At 39.3% G+C, this 17,998-nt stretch overlaps 1 protein-coding gene across 1 annotated transcript in view; it reads left to right on the forward strand.

Annotated features, from left to right (window-relative positions):
- The window catches only part of RAD51AP1 (RAD51 associated protein 1), a 37,506-nt gene that overhangs the window by 7,177 nt on the left and 12,331 nt on the right, over positions 1–17,998 (forward strand). Inside the window, exons 3-6 of the mRNA XM_041735391.1 lie at positions 4,791–4,932; positions 7,304–7,413; positions 8,769–8,855; positions 9,837–9,986. Of these exons, the coding sequence (XP_041591325.1) occupies positions 4,791–4,932; positions 7,304–7,413; positions 8,769–8,855; positions 9,837–9,986 (489 nt within the window). The remainder of the gene's footprint in view (positions 1–4,790; positions 4,933–7,303; positions 7,414–8,768; positions 8,856–9,836; positions 9,987–17,998) is intronic.

Raw genomic sequence — 17,998 nt, forward strand, 5'->3', positions numbered from 1 at the left:
GTCTCTATTTCATTGGGTTCTGCTCGGATCTCTCTTCTTCTGCTTAGTGTAAGTTTTATTTGCTGTTCTTTCTCCAATCCTTTAGGTACGAGGTTAGCTTGTGTATTTGAGTTTTTTCTAATTTTTTTGAGAGAGGTTTGTTTTGCGATTTATTTCCCTCTTAGGACAGCTTTTGCTGTATCCCAAAGATTTTGAATGGTTGTATCTTCATTTTCATTAGTTTCCATGAATCTTTTTAATTCTCTAATTTCCTGGTTGACCCATTCGTCTTTTAGTAGGATGCTCTTAAGCCTCCACATGTTTGAGTTTCTTCCAATTTCTTCTTGTGATTGAATTCTAGTTTTAAGGCATTGTGGTCTGAAAATATGCAGGGGACTATCCCAATCTTTTGGTATTGGTTGAGACCTGATTTGTGACCCAGTATGTGGTGTATTCTAGAGAAAGTTCCATGTTCACTTTGAAGAGTGTGTATTCAGTTGCGTTCGGATGGAGAGTTCTGTGTATATCTGTGAAATCTATTTGGTCCAGTGTATCATTTAAGGCTCTTAGTTTCTTTGGAGATGTTGTGCTTAGAAGATCTGTCATTTGCAGAAAGTGCCATGTTGAAGTTTCCTACTATCAGTGTATTATTATCTAAGTATGTCTTAACTTTGGTTATTAATTGATTGATATACCTGGCAGCTCCCTCATTAGGGGCATAAATATTCGTGATTGTTAGGTCTTCTTGTTGGATAGAACCTTTAAGTATAATATAGTGTCCCTCTTCATGTCTTACTACAGTCTTTGGTATAAACTTTAATTTATCTGATATGAGGATTGCTACCCCAGTTTTCTTTTGAGGACCAATTGAATGGTAAATGTTTCTCCACCCCCTCAATTTCAGGCTGGAGATGTCCTTAGGTCTAAAATGAGTCTCTCGTAGACAGCATATAGATGGGTCTAGCTTTTTTATCCAGTCTGATGTCTGTGTCTTTGGATGGGATTATTTAGCCCATTCACGTTCAGAGTAACTATTGAAATATATGAATTTAGTATCGCTGTATTACCTATTCAGTCCCTGTTTTTGTGGATTGTTTCTTTGGGCTCCCTCTTTCTTTTACAGGGTCCCCCTTGATATTTCTTGCAGAGCTGGTTTGGTGGTCGCATATTCTTTCAGTTTCTGCCTATCCTGGAAGCTCTTTATCTCTCCTTCTATTCTGAATGACAGCCTTGCTGGATAAAGTATTCTTGGCTGCATGTTCTTCTCATTTAGTACCCTGAATATATCCTGCCAGCCCTTTCTGGCCTTCCAGGTCTCTGTGGAAAGGTCTGCTGTTAATCTGATATTTCTCCCCATATAAGTTAGGGATCTCTTGTCTCCCACTGTTTTAAGAATTTTCTCTTTATCTTTGAAATTTGCAAGTTTCACTATTAAATGTTGAGGTGTTAAACGGTTTTTATTGATTTTGGGGGGGTCTTCTCTATCTCTTGCATCTAAATGCCTGTTTCCTTCCCCAATTAGGGAAGTTCTCAGCTATGATTTGTTCAAATATACTTTGTGGGCCAGTCTCTCTCAACCTCTTCTGGAATCCCAGTTATATGTATATTCTTCCTTCTCAAGCTATCATTTATTTCCCTAAGCCTTTCCTCATGGGCTCTTAATTGTTTTTCTCTTTTTTCCTCAGCTTCATATCTGTTTTTCATTTTGGCCTGAATAGATCTCAATTATGCAGTAACGAAGTCTCTAGCATCCTTTATGCTTTTTTTTCCAGAGCCACCAATAGCTTTATAATTGTACTTCTGAATTGAATTTGTGACATCATATTGAAATCCAATTTCTGTAACTCTGTGGCAGAGAGTACTGTTTCCAGTTCTTAATTTTTTGGTGAATTCTTCCTTCTAGTCATTTTGTCCAGTGCAGAGTGGCTGTATGAGTGGGCTGAGTCAAAAATATCAACCACGACCTAAGTAAAATATACCCTAGGTGATTCTGAAGAGTCAGAGACCAGAAAATAAAGAACAGAACAAAATTAAACAAAAGGAACACTAAAGTTGAAAAACAAATTTTAAAACATAGTAAAAATCAAAAGCCAAAAATCAAAAACAAAGAAGAGAAAAAAGAAAGAAAACAAAGAAAAAGAGGAAACAGAAAAAAAGGGGGAATGGTAGTGTGAAGTAGTAGTAGAGGAGAGAGAGTGCAGTCTGCCCGAGGGGTCCTAGAGAGTGATCCTCTTGGTTCTGAGTGTATTTTATTGTGTATGTTAGAAGATGCTCAATCCCAGAGTTATATAAGCCAGCAATACTTATAGAAAGCCCCAACGTTGACCACCAAAACATAAACAAGATAAAAGAGGGGGCAGAATGAGACAGAAGAGAGAATATAATCTCACAGAATGAACCAACATGCTATTCCACTTGGTTCTGGGTATATGTTCATTGTGTTTTAGAAGGTATTAACTTCTACCATTGAAAAACAAAATGTGGCAGAAAAAACAAAAACACAAAAACCCATGTCTTGTCTATCAACCAAAATTAAATTGAATACATTGAAGGGAATCCAGAAGTGGAAAATATATCTAAGACATTTAATTGTATAAATATGAAAATCAAAAAGGAATAAAGTTAAAAATGAAGAACTGGCAAAATATTTAAGGTGGGAAAAGAGAAAAAATATTGGAGATTTTCAGTCTGATATAAAAACGAGTCATAATGGAAAAAGGGAAAAAAAAAAAAAAGAAAAAAGGGACCCTACTATTTTCCCTTGGTTCTGGAGCTTTCCAGTGCTGCTTTGTCAATAAACTTGCAATTCCCTTCCAGCAGTTCTTCTTGGGGAGGGGTCTGCTGTGTTGATTCTCAGGTGTGTGTTCCTGGGTGGAGATGCCCTGTCGCCGCCAGGTGCTGGACTTAGTGTGAGCTGTTTATCCTGTGAGGCTTTGTTCCGTGGTGGCCTCGCCCCTCCTAGGCACAGGGTGAAACAAAGAGGAAAAACGACAACGCTGTGGCCAGATTTCAAGCTCTGGAGTCGAGCTCCCCCCCCCCGAGTAACCACAGTCTCCCAGTCTGCACTGGCCTACATGCTCCTTGGGGCAGGCACAGGTGCACTGGTCTTCACAGCTTGCGAGGCGCCTAGTGTCAGGAGAGTTCTTGCTTTCCTGTGCCCTGCCTGCTTCTGTCTGTCTCAGTGGGAATACAGGATCGCTGGCTTTGTCCACTTGGGCATCCTGGGATCCGAGACCCTCTGCCAGTGGACCCGTGCTCCCGGGGACCGCCTCTTCCAAAGGGAACGGGGCACAGCCACCCCCTTTCCGGAGCCAGCCCACCTAACCAACTGGCTTCTCCCAAGTACCCCAGAAGCTGGCGGCACTCCAGCCCTTTACAGATATTGGACTGCGCTTTGCAGTGAGCTTTCCCCCGGGTGCCCCTCCTCTTATAGTGACTCTGGGAGTCTTGAGGCTTCACTGCGTCTCCTGCAGTTCAGCACGATTTCCCTCCTAAGCACTTTTCCATCAGGGAAAAAACTCTGGCGGCGGGGATTTTTAAAGTTTCTACTTCTCCAGGGCTGGGCTTTCCTGCCCTGAAGGCTTTTGCCTCTCTGCTTTAGCCTGGCTACTTGCAGTTCCCCTCCCCCAGTTAATTCTTTTTTATTTTTACTTTTGCCTTCGTACCTTGTTAGAAGCAAAGACTTTTCTCTCTGTAGCATTTCAGCTGTTCAGGTTGAATTCATAGGTGTTTAGGATGTTTTGAAAGTTATCTGGGTAAGTTTGTGAGGCCAAGTGAGTTGAGGACCCCTACGCTTCCACCATCTTGCCCCTCCCTCATCTAATAGGAATTTAAACAAAAACTTGGAAGAAAAAAAAGCAAGACCTTGAAGAAAGGTATACTCTATTGGGTTATGTATTTTTTTTTTTTTTTGTCTCTGCTATTAGGGAACTTTGGTCAGAAAGTGTGAGAAACATTTAGTTAAAAAAATATATATTTAAAGATTTTATTTACTCATGAGAGATACAGAGAGGCACAGGCATAGGCAGAGGGAGAAGTGGGGGGCCTGATGTAGGACTTGATCCCAGGACCGTGGGATCATGACCTTAGCCAAAGGCAGACACACAACCACTGATCCACCCCGGTGCCCCTCCATTATGTTTTAATGTAGGTTTTGTATTTCTCAGACCACCAGAGCTTTCTGTGAGTTAAATGTTTAGTTATCTGAGGTACAAGGAACCTAATTCTTGCACTGGACTCAACCATAAGTGCGTCTAAGATTTGGGACAAATATTGACTCAAACTTGTAGCTTTTTATTACTGTCATCAGTAGGTCAGCAGATTTTTATAAATTGCCAATTGTGTTCTAGACATTATGAAGTGGAGGTGTGGGGCAAGGCACAGGTTATCATATTCCTATATGAGAAAGCTTGAAAAAGACAACATGTATTAATGAATACTGATGCTGCAATTAAGATTACATGTGCCTGGAAATTATGTACACATGTGTCATGCATGAGTGTCAAAGCTACAGCAGCAGTTTTGTGTTAGATGTCAATGGAACTGTATTAGTTTTTTAGTGAATTGTCTTTACTAGACTTGATAGTTTAATAAATAAAAGCCACTAAAACAAAGTTGAAAAGCATGAGCGGAAATAATACAAACAATATGCCAACATTTTTTACATTGTGGTGTTAAACAATTTTCTTAATGTTTAAAACTTGAACACATACTGTAATGAATTTCAACTGCTCAGAAAATGTTTTTATTTATTTCTTACTTAGGAAAAGCAATTTCATATATCCTTTTATTTTTGATTCACATATAAATAGATGACTTTGTTTCTGCAACTGCACCTTTAAATAAGAAACCCCGAACAACACCAAAGGAGCTAAAACTAGAAACAAGGAAACCTAAACTGAAGAATCTCCAGAAGGAAGATATCCCAGCACAAGAGAAAACTCCTAAAAAAAGGTGAGAGGTAAGACATACAGTAAATATACAGTAGATATGTTAATTTAAGAGAGACAGATTCAAACTCTTGGCTTAAATTATTACTTGAGCAGAGTCATAGGTATTATTTATTTAGTGCATGTAGAAGAATAGGAATGTACCATTATTAATCCCCTTCTGACTTCCTGCCTTAAAAAAATTCACAAACATGTAAGGAAATAATCATTTCAGTATTAAGACAATCGTAAGATAATCATAATTACAAAGTTTAGGAGTTACAGCTTAATTTTATAGGAATCTGTACCTGTCTTGAAGTCCTCAAATCTTATAAGACCACTTTTTAAAAATCACATTTCTAAGGATAGTTTTATAAAAATTAAAACCCATGAATTTTTATGCAGATAAAAGATACTTCCTCTTTATATTGTTGAGACTTGTCCAGCACTGAGTGGGTCCTATAGTTTGTAGACATATCCTGGATTTCCATTAGTTAGTACCAAGAGAGAAGAGAGAATGAGGGAAGGAAGGGAAGGAAGTCCCAAGTGGCCCCAAACCTGTATTATGGAGAGGAGATGGGCAGATGGGGAGTATTAACAAATGGAACATGGGGCATGATATGGTTCAGCATGATATGATATGCTGCGGGTATTAGAAAAGTTCATTAACCTAGAGCGATTTACCCTGTGTTCTGCTCTTTACCTTTTTCTCTTATTTTCATTTTTGTTTTTGAGCTTCTTATTCGACATTTCAAACACAGTGAAAAAAATAACCTACAGATGGGAGAGAATATTTGCCAATCATATAATTAATGAGGGATTTGTATTCAGAATATATAAAGAACTCTTACAGCTCAACAATAAAAAGACTAATAACCCAATTTACAAAATGGGCAAAGGATTTGAGTAGACATTTCTCCAGAGAAGATCTACAAATGGCTAATAAGCACATAAAAAATGCTTGTCATCCTTAGCCATCAGGGAAGTACAAATCAAAATCATGGTAAGATGGTACTTCACACCCATTGGGATGGCCATAATCTAAAAGACAGACAATAACTAGTGTAAAGAGGAAATGGAGAAATTGGAACTCTCATACATTGTTGCTGGGAATGTAAAATGGTGCAGCCACATTGGAAAGCAGAGTTAGCAGTTCTCAAAATGTTAAACACTGAATTATTCATGACCCAGCCTATTATATATCCAGGAGAAATGAAAACATATACCCACAGAAAAACTTGGACATGAAGGTTCACAGCATTATTCATAATAGCCAAAAAATGGAAGCATCCTAAATATCCATCCACTGGTGAATAGGAATAAATAAAATGTCTGTCTATATGCTGGAATATTTTCAGCAATGAAAAGAAGTACTGATGATATATGCTACAAGATGGATGAACCTTGAAAACATGCTGAGCAAAAGCAGCCAAACATAAAAGGCCATGTGTATGATTCCACTAATATGAAATGTCTAGAATAGGTGAGTCCATAGAAAGTAGATTAGTGGTTTCCAGGTGTTGGAAGGGGGAAGCAGGGCGTGACTGCTAATGGATATAGGGTTTCTTTTTGGGGTGATGAAAATACTCTGAAGTTAGATAGCAGTGATGATTTCTCAACTCTAAATATACTAAAGACTGCTGAATTGTAGCTTTAAAAGGGTGAGTTTTATGCTATATGAATTATATCTCAATAGAACTTCTGTTTTTTAAAAAATAATAAATCTTGAAAGATGCATCTCAATATTTTATCCTTTATGTAACCTTTTTCTTTTTAATCTTTGATTTCTTTTCTCAAGTACCATAGTGCTTTTGACCACTGCAATATGAAACATAATAATCTACATGTGTAGGATAATTATTCGCGTGTCTTATTTCCCTACATTCATTAATTGCAGACACCTTGAGGGTACTTTTAGTATTCTATCCAATGTTGTGTCACATACACAGTAAGTACCTGGTGACAAATTTGTTAAAGTCAAGATGAGGAGGAACAGATTTGTTAAAAGCCATTTTAGTAGAAGAGCTATAATACTTGTCTAAGGAGGTATAAGTGAGTTCGGGGAAGATTCCTAAGTGGATTTTTGAGCCAAGCCTTTATAATAGGTTGAGCAGGTGCTTGGAATTGGTAGTGAGGATTGGCATTACACAGAAAGGGAACAGTTTTTACAATGGCACTTGCTGCTTCTCTTTTAAATCTCTTATGCTAAATGCAACATGACATTACTACATATTTAGCAGTGTTGTCATTAAAGTCAATTATGATCATGATTACAATTTAAAAGCATTTTTGTGAGGTTAGCAGCTCTTAAATAGTAATTCAGGAAAATCACTATTTGCTATTTGGTCGAGATTGGCATTTTTAAAAACTCATTTTTATTTGTGTGTTTACCTCAGGATGGCTTTAGATGACAAGCTCTACCAGCGAGACTTAGAAGTCGCACTAGCTTTATCAGTGAAGGAACTTCCAACAGTCACCATTGATGTGGAAGAGGCTCAAGATAAAAGTAATTTTATTTTCCATGTATTTATCTTTATGTCCTTATTGTTTTCATAATCATTTCTCTGGGTGAGTCTTTACAGAGGAAAAGAATAAAATTTTAAAACTTTGGATAACAAATGGAATACTTTGCAGAGGGCACAATTAGATTCAGTTGCTTATTCTGCTGCATAAATCTCATACACACACACACACACACACACACACACATCTCTGCTTAACACTTTAAACTTGTGGTCATGGACTATGAGCTTGGATTTTTGTGTATAGTGGGGATTTAATCTCTTGATCAAATGAATTTATCTATACAATCATAACAATCCAACTATTTTCTCTCAAAATTCGAATCAGTTAAACATGACCTGTTGATGGTAATTTTTATTATTTATAGGAGTTAAAGATTCTAGTTTGGTTAGCCATCTCAGTGGAAGTAAGAGATGTGTGACTTCTGGACTTCTCTGGGTTTTTCTCCTTTGATTTGTCTGCCACCTGTGCAGCAGATGGCAGAGGCAGAAATCATTATTCCTGGAAAAGATACTGAAACTGTTAAAATACCTTTTTGATGAAACAAAACAGTTTCAAAAGGACTTAACTTATGATGGAGGATAATTTTTAGCTCATTAGCTTATTTAGGGGTATAGATGTTTAAGTCAGTATTGCCTTCTTTTTGGAAATGAATGAGACTTGATTAGGGAGCCATTTAGTAATTGGGAAATCAAGGAAACATAAAAACAATTGTTTTATATCCAAAAATTGAGGAGAAATGAAATCCATCTTTCTCTTTTAAGGGATGGTAAAATACATAGCAGAATTTCCTTGGAAATATCACTTTTCATAGATGAATGTACTTTATAGTAATGAGATTTAATAGTACCAATTATTGTGACTAAAAGTCCTCTTGAAATACTTTAGATCATTTTAAGGTTATTATAATGATTGAAGAGGCTTTGTTAGTAAGAGTGTGTATCTGCCTACACAGAAATGACAGTTAATATTTATTGACTGTTTCCTGTGTGCTGGGCAATAAGCAATTCCTACATGTGGTTGACATTTAATCCCCCACAATAAACCCAATTAATCCACACACTATTTATTATTTCTGTATTATTGATGAGGACATTAAGTCTTAGAGGGGATAAGTAACTTTCCAATGGTCATATAGCCAATGTTTCAGCTGAAGTCTCAGTCTGATTTCAGAGCCCAAACTCTTAACCATATCCTTTCCAAGGTAAATCATTGTGTTATAAGTTTGCATCATTTATCTGTGTCTGTATGCCTTTACATTTGAGCACCAATTTTCCTATTTCTGCTCATTGGCTGATTAAGATGCATCTGTACTTTTTGTCCTCTTCCTTTCTTTAGGCACTGAGAAATGTGGCAGCAGTGAAACTGGGACAATGAATAAGGCTCCCCATATCTCTAATTGCAGTGTAGCCAGTGATTATTTAGGTAAGTTTTGATATTAGTAATAATACTTACTTTTTCTGGGATGCCTGGGTAGCTCAGTGGTTGAGCATCTGCCTTTGGCTCAGGGTGTGATCCCAGGGTCCTGGGATCAAGTCCCCACATCAGGCTCCCTGCAGGGAGCCTGCTTCTCCCTCTGCCTATGCCTGTGCCTCTCTTTCTCTCTCTGTATCTCTCATGAATAAATAAATCAAATCTTTAAAAGAAATTTACTTTTTCTATTGACAGTGCTGTTTTCCTAACTTTTATTTAAATACCTGACCCTGAAGAGACTCATTGGGAAAGGGGGAGAAAATTGAATGGGAAGAAATCAGAGAGGAAGACAAACCATGAGAGACTCTGAACTCTAGGAAACAAACTGAGGGTTGCTGAAGGGGAGGTGGTTGGGGGATGGGGTAACTAGGTGATGGGCATTATGGAGGGCACAGAATATGATGAGCACTGGGTGTTATATACAACTGATAAATCACTGAATTCTACCTCTGAAACTAATGATATATTGTATGTTGGCTAATTGAATTAAAATTAAAAAAAAAAAAACCTGACGCTAGCTAGAACCAAGATATTTAAATTTGTTAAGGTTCCCTTCACCTCTTCTCCTTTGTTTCTTTGTGTTTTAGCTTTCTTCCCTTTTACTGCAGACCTGTTTTCCTCTTCTTTCCAGGGGGAAGGTCATGACTACCCATGGCTTCTAGTCAATAGCTGTTGACCACTGAAAAAGAGGGGCTTCATCTTCCCAGCTCCAGTTTTACAATTTCTTGGGGCAAGACTCCTCAGTTGGGCTGTCTTGTCAGGAGACTGGGGTATTATGATTGACCCACATTGGACTGTGTGGTCTCTCAGAAGCCACGGAGGGACGAGGCAGGGCAAATAAAAACAACAGATGTGATAGAAGCCTGCTCTGCAGTTCTTTAAGTATTACCTGTCACAAAAAGTTTTCCATTGGTTTTTATGCCTCCCCTGAAGATTTGGACAAGATCACTGAGGAAGATGATTTTCATGGTGTTGAAGGGAAAAGAAAAGCAGCATCAAAAGCTGTGGTACAACAGAGGAAGATTCTTCTGGAAGGCAGTGATGGCCATAGTGCTAATGACTCCAAACCAGACTTGGCAACTGGTGAGTTCTGTCCTACTTCAAAACTAAACCTATGGAAATTCAGTAAAAAGTTCTTAGAGACCATTAATGTATGTGAAGCACTGTGCTAACTGTTTGGTGTATGCAAACTTGAGGAACACGGAGGACAGTTAAATTCAGCTCTGCCTTTGGGAAAAAAGCTTTATGTAGAAGTAACCTTTCGGCCGTGCCTTGAAAAATGAATAGCATTTAGGCAAAATAGCAGGGTAAAATTGCATTCCTGACTGACAGAAAGGTGTAAACAGTGGAATAGACAAGCACATGTATAAGAGGTCACTGAGCCCACAGGAGAGAATGTTATAGAAGAGGTGAAAGAGGCAGGTTGGCACAAGATCAAGGAGGGTCTCAGACCCATTCTGAGCAGTGTACACTTTTTTTTGTAGGTAGTAGAAATTCATGACATATTTTGGGGTTGAAGTGATAGGAAACCTGTATTTTATTGTGACATGTTTTCAGACTTATTCAGAAATTAGGGGACATGGGAAGCATAGTGACCTTGACAGAGCATCATAATATATTAGTTAAAACTTAAAATGAATAAATTCATAAGTTTGTGCCAAATCAGACATATAGCTTGATAGATTTTAACATGCTGTTGACAGATGGATTTGTTCGCCACCATTCTGTAAATATTTGAGTATCTGTTGTATGCATTATATTCTAGATGCTAGAAATACAGCAGTGAACAACAATGACACAGAAACCAGGGCTCCCTTAAGGAGCTTAAATTCAAGTGAAGGGATAGACAATAATGAAATGTAGGATGTGTCCAGTGTCATCATAGAAGAGCTATGAAAAAGGGAAATGCAGGGTAGAGCCCAGAAATCTGTCTTTTGAACCAATACCTGCCCTTTTATATGACCCACATCGTGCCAAAGCAGGTAGAGATCTTCCTATCTGGAGAAACTCTGACATAAGTGGAGCACTAGAAGGTAGAAGCCAGTGAAAGAAAAAGCCCTGAAGTAGTATAGTAGAGCATGGACCGAGTTGCTTCCCAGCTTAAGGGTCCTTAATCCAAAAAAGCCCAAAATAATAAAAATAACCCCTTGTCAGTTTGTTTTTTCATGGATGATGATCAGAGCATTTCTGCTATGATTTCCTTATCACTATCTGATGCATGCTTGTCAGAAAAATCTGTAATTTTAAAGTTATAAATTGCAAGCCTACTTATCATGCCAATGAAATTAATTTGTCTTTAACAAACATGGCTAACATGTTTGTTTTCTATGTGGAAATGAAATCACTTGCTTTGTTTGTTGGGTTTACTTTTAAATTTTTTATCTCTTTTATTTTTTAATTTTTATTTTTTATTGAAGTTCGATTTGCCAACATATAGCATAACACCCAGTGCTCATCTCATCAAGTGCCCCCTCAGTGCCCATCACCCAGTCACCCCATCCCCCTCCCCCACCTCCCCTTCCACTATCCCTTGCTCATTTCGCAGAGTTAGGAAACTCATGTTTTGTCACCCTCTCTGATTTTTCCCACTCATTTTCTCTCCTTTCCCCTATAATCCCTTTCACTATTTCTTATATTCCCTATATGAGTGAGACCATATTATGATTGCCCTTCTCCGATTGACTTATTTCAATCAGCATAATACCCTCCAGTTCCATCCATGTCGAACGAAATGGTGGATGTTCATCCTTTCTGATGGCTGAGTAATATTCCATTGTATTTACAGACTACATCTTCTTTATCCATTCATCTGTCAATGGACACCGAGGCTCCTTCCACAGATTGGCTATTGTGACATTGCTGCTATGACATTGGTGCAGGTGTACTGGCGTTTCACTACATGTGTATCTTTGGGGTAAATCCCCAGCAGTGCAATTGCTGGGTCCTGGAGTAGCTCTATTTTTAACTCCTTGAGGAACCTCCACAGTTTTCCGGAGTGGTTGCATCAGTTCACGTTCCCACCAACAGTACAAGAGGGTTCCCCTTTATCCACATCCTTTCCAACACTTGTTTCCTGTTGTGTTCACTTTTCCCATTCTCACTGGTGTGAGGTGGTATCTCATTGTGGTTTTGATTTGTATTTCCTTGATGGCAAGTGATGCAGAGCATTTTCTCATGTGCATGTTGGCCATGTCTATGTCTTCCTCTGTGAGATTTCTCTTCATGTCTTTTACCCATTTCATGATTGGATTGTTTGTTTCTTTGGTGTTGAGTTTAATAAGTTCTTTATAGATCTTGGATACTAGCCCTTTATCTGCTAGGTCACTTGCAAATATCTTCTCCCATTCTGTAGGTTGTCTGTTAGTTTTGTTGACTGTTTCTTTTGCTGTGCAGAAGCTTTTTATCTTGATTAAGTCCCAATAATTCATTTTTGCTTTAGTTTCCCTTGCCTTCATGGATGTATCTTGCAAGAAGTTACTGTGGCTGAGTTCAAAAAGGGTGTTGCCTGTGTTCTTCTCTAGGATTCTGATGGATTCTTGTCTCACATTTAGATCTTTCATCCATTTTGAGTTTATCTTTGTGTATGTTGTAAGAGAATGGCCAGGTTTCATAATTCTGCATGTGGATGTCCAATTTTCCCAGCACCGTTTATTGAAGACTGTCTTTTTTCCAGTGGATTGTTTTTCCTGGTTTGTCGAATATTAGTTGACCATAGAGTTGAGAGACCACTTCTGGATTCTCTAAGAGTTGAGAGTCCACTTCTGGATTCTCTATTCTGTTCCATTGATCTATGTGTCTGTTTTTGTGCCAGTACCACTCTGTCTTGATGACCACAGCTTTGTAATACAACCTGAAATCTGGCATTGTGATGCCCCCAACTCTGGTTTTCTTTTTCAATATTCCCCTGGCTATTCGGGGTCTTTTCTGATTCCACACAAATCTTAAGATGATTTGTTCCAGCTCTCTGAAGAAAGTCCATGGTATTTTGATAGAGATTGCATTAAACGTGTAAATTGCCCTGGGTAGCATAAACATTTTCACTATATTAATTCTTCGAGTCCATGAGCATGGAATATTTTTCTAACTCTTTGTGTCTTACTCAATTTCTTCCAGAAGTTTTCTGTAGTTTTTAGGGTATTGATTCTTTATCTCTTTGGTTGGGTTTATTCCTAGGTATCTTATGCTTTTGGGTGCAATTGTAAATGGGATTGACTCCTTAATTTCTCTTTCTTCAGTCTCATTGTTAGTGTATAGAAATGCCACTGATTTCTGGGCATTGATTTTGTATCCTACCACACTGCCGAACTGCTGTATGAGTTCTAGCAATCTTGGGGTGGAGTCTATTGGGTTTTCTATGGACAGTATCATGTCATCTGGGAAGAGGGAGAGTTTGACTTCTCTTTGCCAATTTGAATGCCTTTTTTTTTTTTTTTTTTTTTGTCTGATTGCTGAGGCTAGGACTTACAGTACTATGCTGAATAGCAGTGGTGAGAGTGGACATCCCTGTCATGCTCCCGATCTTAGGGGAAAGGCTCCCAGTGTTTCCCCATTGAGAATGATATTTGCTGTGGGCTTTTCGTAGATGGCTTGTAAGATGCTGAGGAATGTTCCCTCTACCCTTAACTCTGAAGAGTTTTGATCAGGAATGGATGCTGTTTTTTGCCAAATGCTTTCTCTGCATCTATTGAGAGGATCATATGGTTCTTGTTTTTTCTCTTGTTGCTATGATCTATCGCATTGATTGCTTTACAAGTGTTGAACCAACCTTGCATCTCGGGGATAAATCCCACTTGGTCATGGTGAATAGTCTTCTTAATGTGTTGTTGGATCCTATTGGCTAGTATCTTGTTGAGAATTTTTGCATCTGTGTTCCTCAGGGATATTGGTCTATAATTCTCCTTTTTTGTGGGATCTTTGTCTGGTTTTGGAATTAAGGTGATGCTGGTCTCATAGAACGAGTTTGGAAGTATTCCATCTCTTTCTATTCTTTTGAAACAGCTTTAGTAGAATAGGTATTGTTTCTTCTTTAAACGCTTGATAGAAATCCCCTGGGAAGCCATCTGGCCCTGGACTTTTGTGTCTTAGGAAGTTTTTTTTTTTTTTTTTTTAAGATTTTATTTATTTATTCATGATAGACACACAGAGAGAAAGAGAGGCAGAGACACAGGCAGAGGGAGAAGCAGGCTCCGTGCTGGGAGCCCGATGCGGTACTCGGTTCTGGGACTCCAGGATCGCACCCTGGGCCAAAGGCAGGCACTAAACCGCTGAGCCACCCAGGGATCCCCTCTTGGGAAGTTTTTGATGACTGCTTCAATTTCCCCTCTGGTTATTGATTGGTCTGTTCAGGTTTTCTATTTCTTCCTGTTCCAGTTTTGGTAACATGTGGTTTTCCAGCAATGCATCCATTTCTTCTAGATTGCCTAATTTATTGGCGTATAGCTGCTCATAATAAGTTTTTAAAATTGTTTGTATTGCCTTGGTTTTGGTGGTGATCTTTCTTTTTTCATTCGTGATTTTATTAATTTGGGTCTTTTCTCTTATGTTTTTATAGGGCCTGCTAATTATTTGTCTTTCTTATTAATTCTTTCAAAGAACCAACTCCTGGTTTTGTTGATCTGTTTCACCGTTCTTCTGGTCTCTATTTCATTGAGTTCTGCTCGAATATTTATTTATTTATTTATTTATTTATTTATTTATTTATTTATTTATTGCTTGAATATTAACTCTGTTCTTCTGCTGGGTGTAGGATCTATTTGCTGTTTTTTCTCCAGCTCCTTTAGGTGCAAGGTTAGCTTTTGTATTTGAGTTCTTTCCAGTTTTTTGAGGAATGCTTGTATTGCGATGTATTTCCCTCTTAGGACTGCTTTTGCTGTATCTGAAAGATTTTGAATTGTTGTATCTTCATTCTCATTAGTTTCCATGAATCTTTTTAATTCTTCTTGAATTTCTTGATTGACCCTTTTTCATCTTTTAGCAGGATGGTCTTTAACCTCCATGTGTTTGAATTTCTTTTGCACTTCTTCTTGTGATTTAGTTCTAGCTTCAAAGTATTATGGTCTGAAAATATGCAGGGCACAATCCCAATCTTTTGGTATCAGTTAAGACCTGATTTGTGGTCTATTCTGGAGAAAGTTCCATGTGCACCTGAGAAGATTGTGTATTCAGTTGCGTTTGGATGTAAAGTTCTGTAAATATCTGTCAAATCCGTTTTGTCCAGAGTATCATTTCTTGTTTCTTCGGAGAGGTTGTGCTTCGAATATCTGTCAATTACAGAAAGTGCTGTGTTCAAGTCTCCCAGTATTAGTTTATTATTATCTAAGTATGTCTTTACTTTGGTTATTAATTGATTGATATACTTGGCAGCTCCCACATTCGGGGCATAAATATTCATGATTGTTAGGTCTGCTTGTTGGATAGATCCTTTCAGTATGATATAGTGTCCATCTTCATCTCTTACTACAGTCTTTGGGATAAACTTGAATTTATCTGATATGACGATTGCTACCCCAGTTTTCTTTTGAGGACCATTTGAATAGTAAATGGTTCTCCAACTTTTCATTTTCAGGCTGGAGGTGTCCTTAGGTCTAAAATGAGTCTCTTGTAGACAGCAAATAGATGAGTCTTGCTTTTTTATCCAGTCTGAAACCCTGCATCTTTTGATGGGATCATTAAGCCCATTCTCATTCAGAGTTACTATTGAAAGATATGAATTTAGTGTCATCATGATACCTATTCAGTCCCTGTTTTTGTGGATTGTTTCTTTGGATTTCCTCATTCTTTTACAGAGTCTCTCTTAATATTTCTTGCAGAGCTGCTTTGGTGGTCACATATTCTTTCAGTCTCTGCCTATCTTGGAAGCTCTTTATCTCTCCTTCCATTCTGAATGAGAGCCTTGCTGGATAGAGTATTCTTGGCTGCATGTTCTTCTCATTTAGGACCCTGAATTTACCATGCCAGTCCTTTCTGGCCTGCCAGGTCTCTGTGGAGAGGTCTGCTGTTAATCTAATATTTCTCCCCATACAGGTTAGGGATTTCTTGTCTCTTGCTGCTTTAAGGATCTTCTCTTTATCTTTGGAATATGTAAGTTTCACTATTAAATGTTGGGGTATTGAATGGTGTTTATTAATATTAGGGGGGGATCTCTCTATCTCCTGGATCTGAATGCCCGTTTCCTTCCCCAGGTTAGGGAAGTTCTCAGCTATGATTTTTTCAAATACACTTTCTGGTTCCCTGTCCTTTTTGGCGCCCTCTGGAACCCCAATTAAACATAGATTTTTCCTTCTGAGGCTGTCATTTATTTCCCTTAACCTTTCGTCATGATCTTTTACTTGTTTTTCTCTTTTTTCCTCAGCTTCCTTCCTTGCCATCAACTTGTCTTCTATGTCACTTACTCTTTCTTCTACCTCATTAACCCTCGTCGTTAGGACCTCCAGTTTGGATTGCATCCCATTTAATTGATTTTTAATTTTGGTCTGATTAGATCTAAATTCTGCAGTCATGAAGTCTTTTGATTCCTTTATGCCTTTTTTCCAGAGCCACCAGTAGCTTTATAACTGTGCTTCTGAATTGGCTTTCTGACATCGAATTGTAATCCATATTCTGTAACTCTGGTAGAGAGTACTGTTTCTGATTCTTTCTTTTGTGGTGAGTTCTTCCTCGTAGTCATTTTGCTCAGTGCAGAGTGGCTAAAAACAAGTTGTACTGAAAAGAAGGAAATAAGGGGGAAAAAGGGGGGGGGGGGACAAACAAAAAAACCAAGGAGGTGTATCTTCTGATTCTATATACTGTAAGTCCCTCAACTTCCCCTGGAGCTTTCCAGCGCTGCTTGGTTAAGAACTTGTTCTTCGGCTGCCCTCCCAGCTGGTTCTGGGGGAGGAGCCTGCTGTGCTGATTCTCACGTGTGTGTGCACCTGTGGGAGCTGCCCCGCCCCTGCCATGTGCACGGCTCAGTGGGAGCTGTTTATCCTGTGAGGCCCCTGCTCCCTTGTGGCCCTGCTCAGACCCAGGCACAGGGTGACACCAGGTGGAACAACAACAGTGGCAGCAGCCAGCTCTCCAGCCCTGGAGTCAGCTCCAGCAGTAACTACCGCAGTCTCCCAGTCCGCACTGGCCTGGATGCTGGGGCGGGGTGGGGGGTTGCTGACCTGCACAGCTCCTGGGCGCCTGGTAGCAGGAGCATCCTCGCTGTCGTGTGTTCCCCGGCCTCTGCCTGTCCCAAGGGGAGCACCAGGTCCTGGGCTGTGTCCTCTGGCGCCTTGGGCTCCGGAGCCTGTGCTGCTAGAATCGCACTCCTGGGGCCGCGCAGTCCCCTCCGTGTGGAGCCACAGCCTGAGATGCTCCCGGGGTCCCACCAGGCATGCGCTCTAACCTTTTAGGGAGCTTGGCCCGCGGTGTGTGGCGTGCTCTCCCCAGGGCGCAGTTCCTCTGTTAGTGACTCAGGGAACCTGGGGGCTCCACTGCCTCTCCTGGGTCCTGCCCAAGTTCCCTGGGAATGCCTTTCATCTGGGAAGTTTGTTAAAGTTCCTGCTTCTCTGGGACTGGGCTTTCCTCTCCCAGAGGCTCTCGCTGGCAGGCCTTAGCCTGGCTCCTCGCAGGGGCCTCTCCCCAACAGGATGCTTATTTATTTATTTATTTTTTTCAATCTTCCTACCTTGATAGAATCCCGAAATCTTCTCACTGTAACATTCCAGCTGTTCTCTCTTTAAATCTCAGGCCAAATTCGTAGGTTTTCAGGATAATTTGAAAGTTATCTAGGTAAGTTGGTGGGGGCAGGTGACTTGGGGACCCTACTTTTCTGCCATCGTGCCTGGATAGTGATTTTAAAGTTGCCTTTGTGCCTTTAAAAGTAAATTGTTAAAATCTCTAAAGGTAATACACAAATGACCAAAAAACATATCAGTTTCATTAGGGAACTACAAATCAAAATCACAATGAGCTGTCATCTTACACCCATTAGGATGTCAAAACCCAGAAAATAACAAGTGTTGTTGAGGACGTAGAGAAATTAGAACCCTTGTGCTCTGGTTGTGGAATTTCTGCTGTGGAAAATAGGACAGCATTTCCTCAAAAAATTAAAAAATAGAAGTATATGATCT

This window comes from Vulpes lagopus, chromosome 21 (assembly GCF_018345385.1).
Source record: "Vulpes lagopus strain Blue_001 chromosome 21, ASM1834538v1, whole genome shotgun sequence".
Taxonomy (NCBI): Eukaryota; Metazoa; Chordata; class Mammalia; order Carnivora; family Canidae; genus Vulpes; species Vulpes lagopus.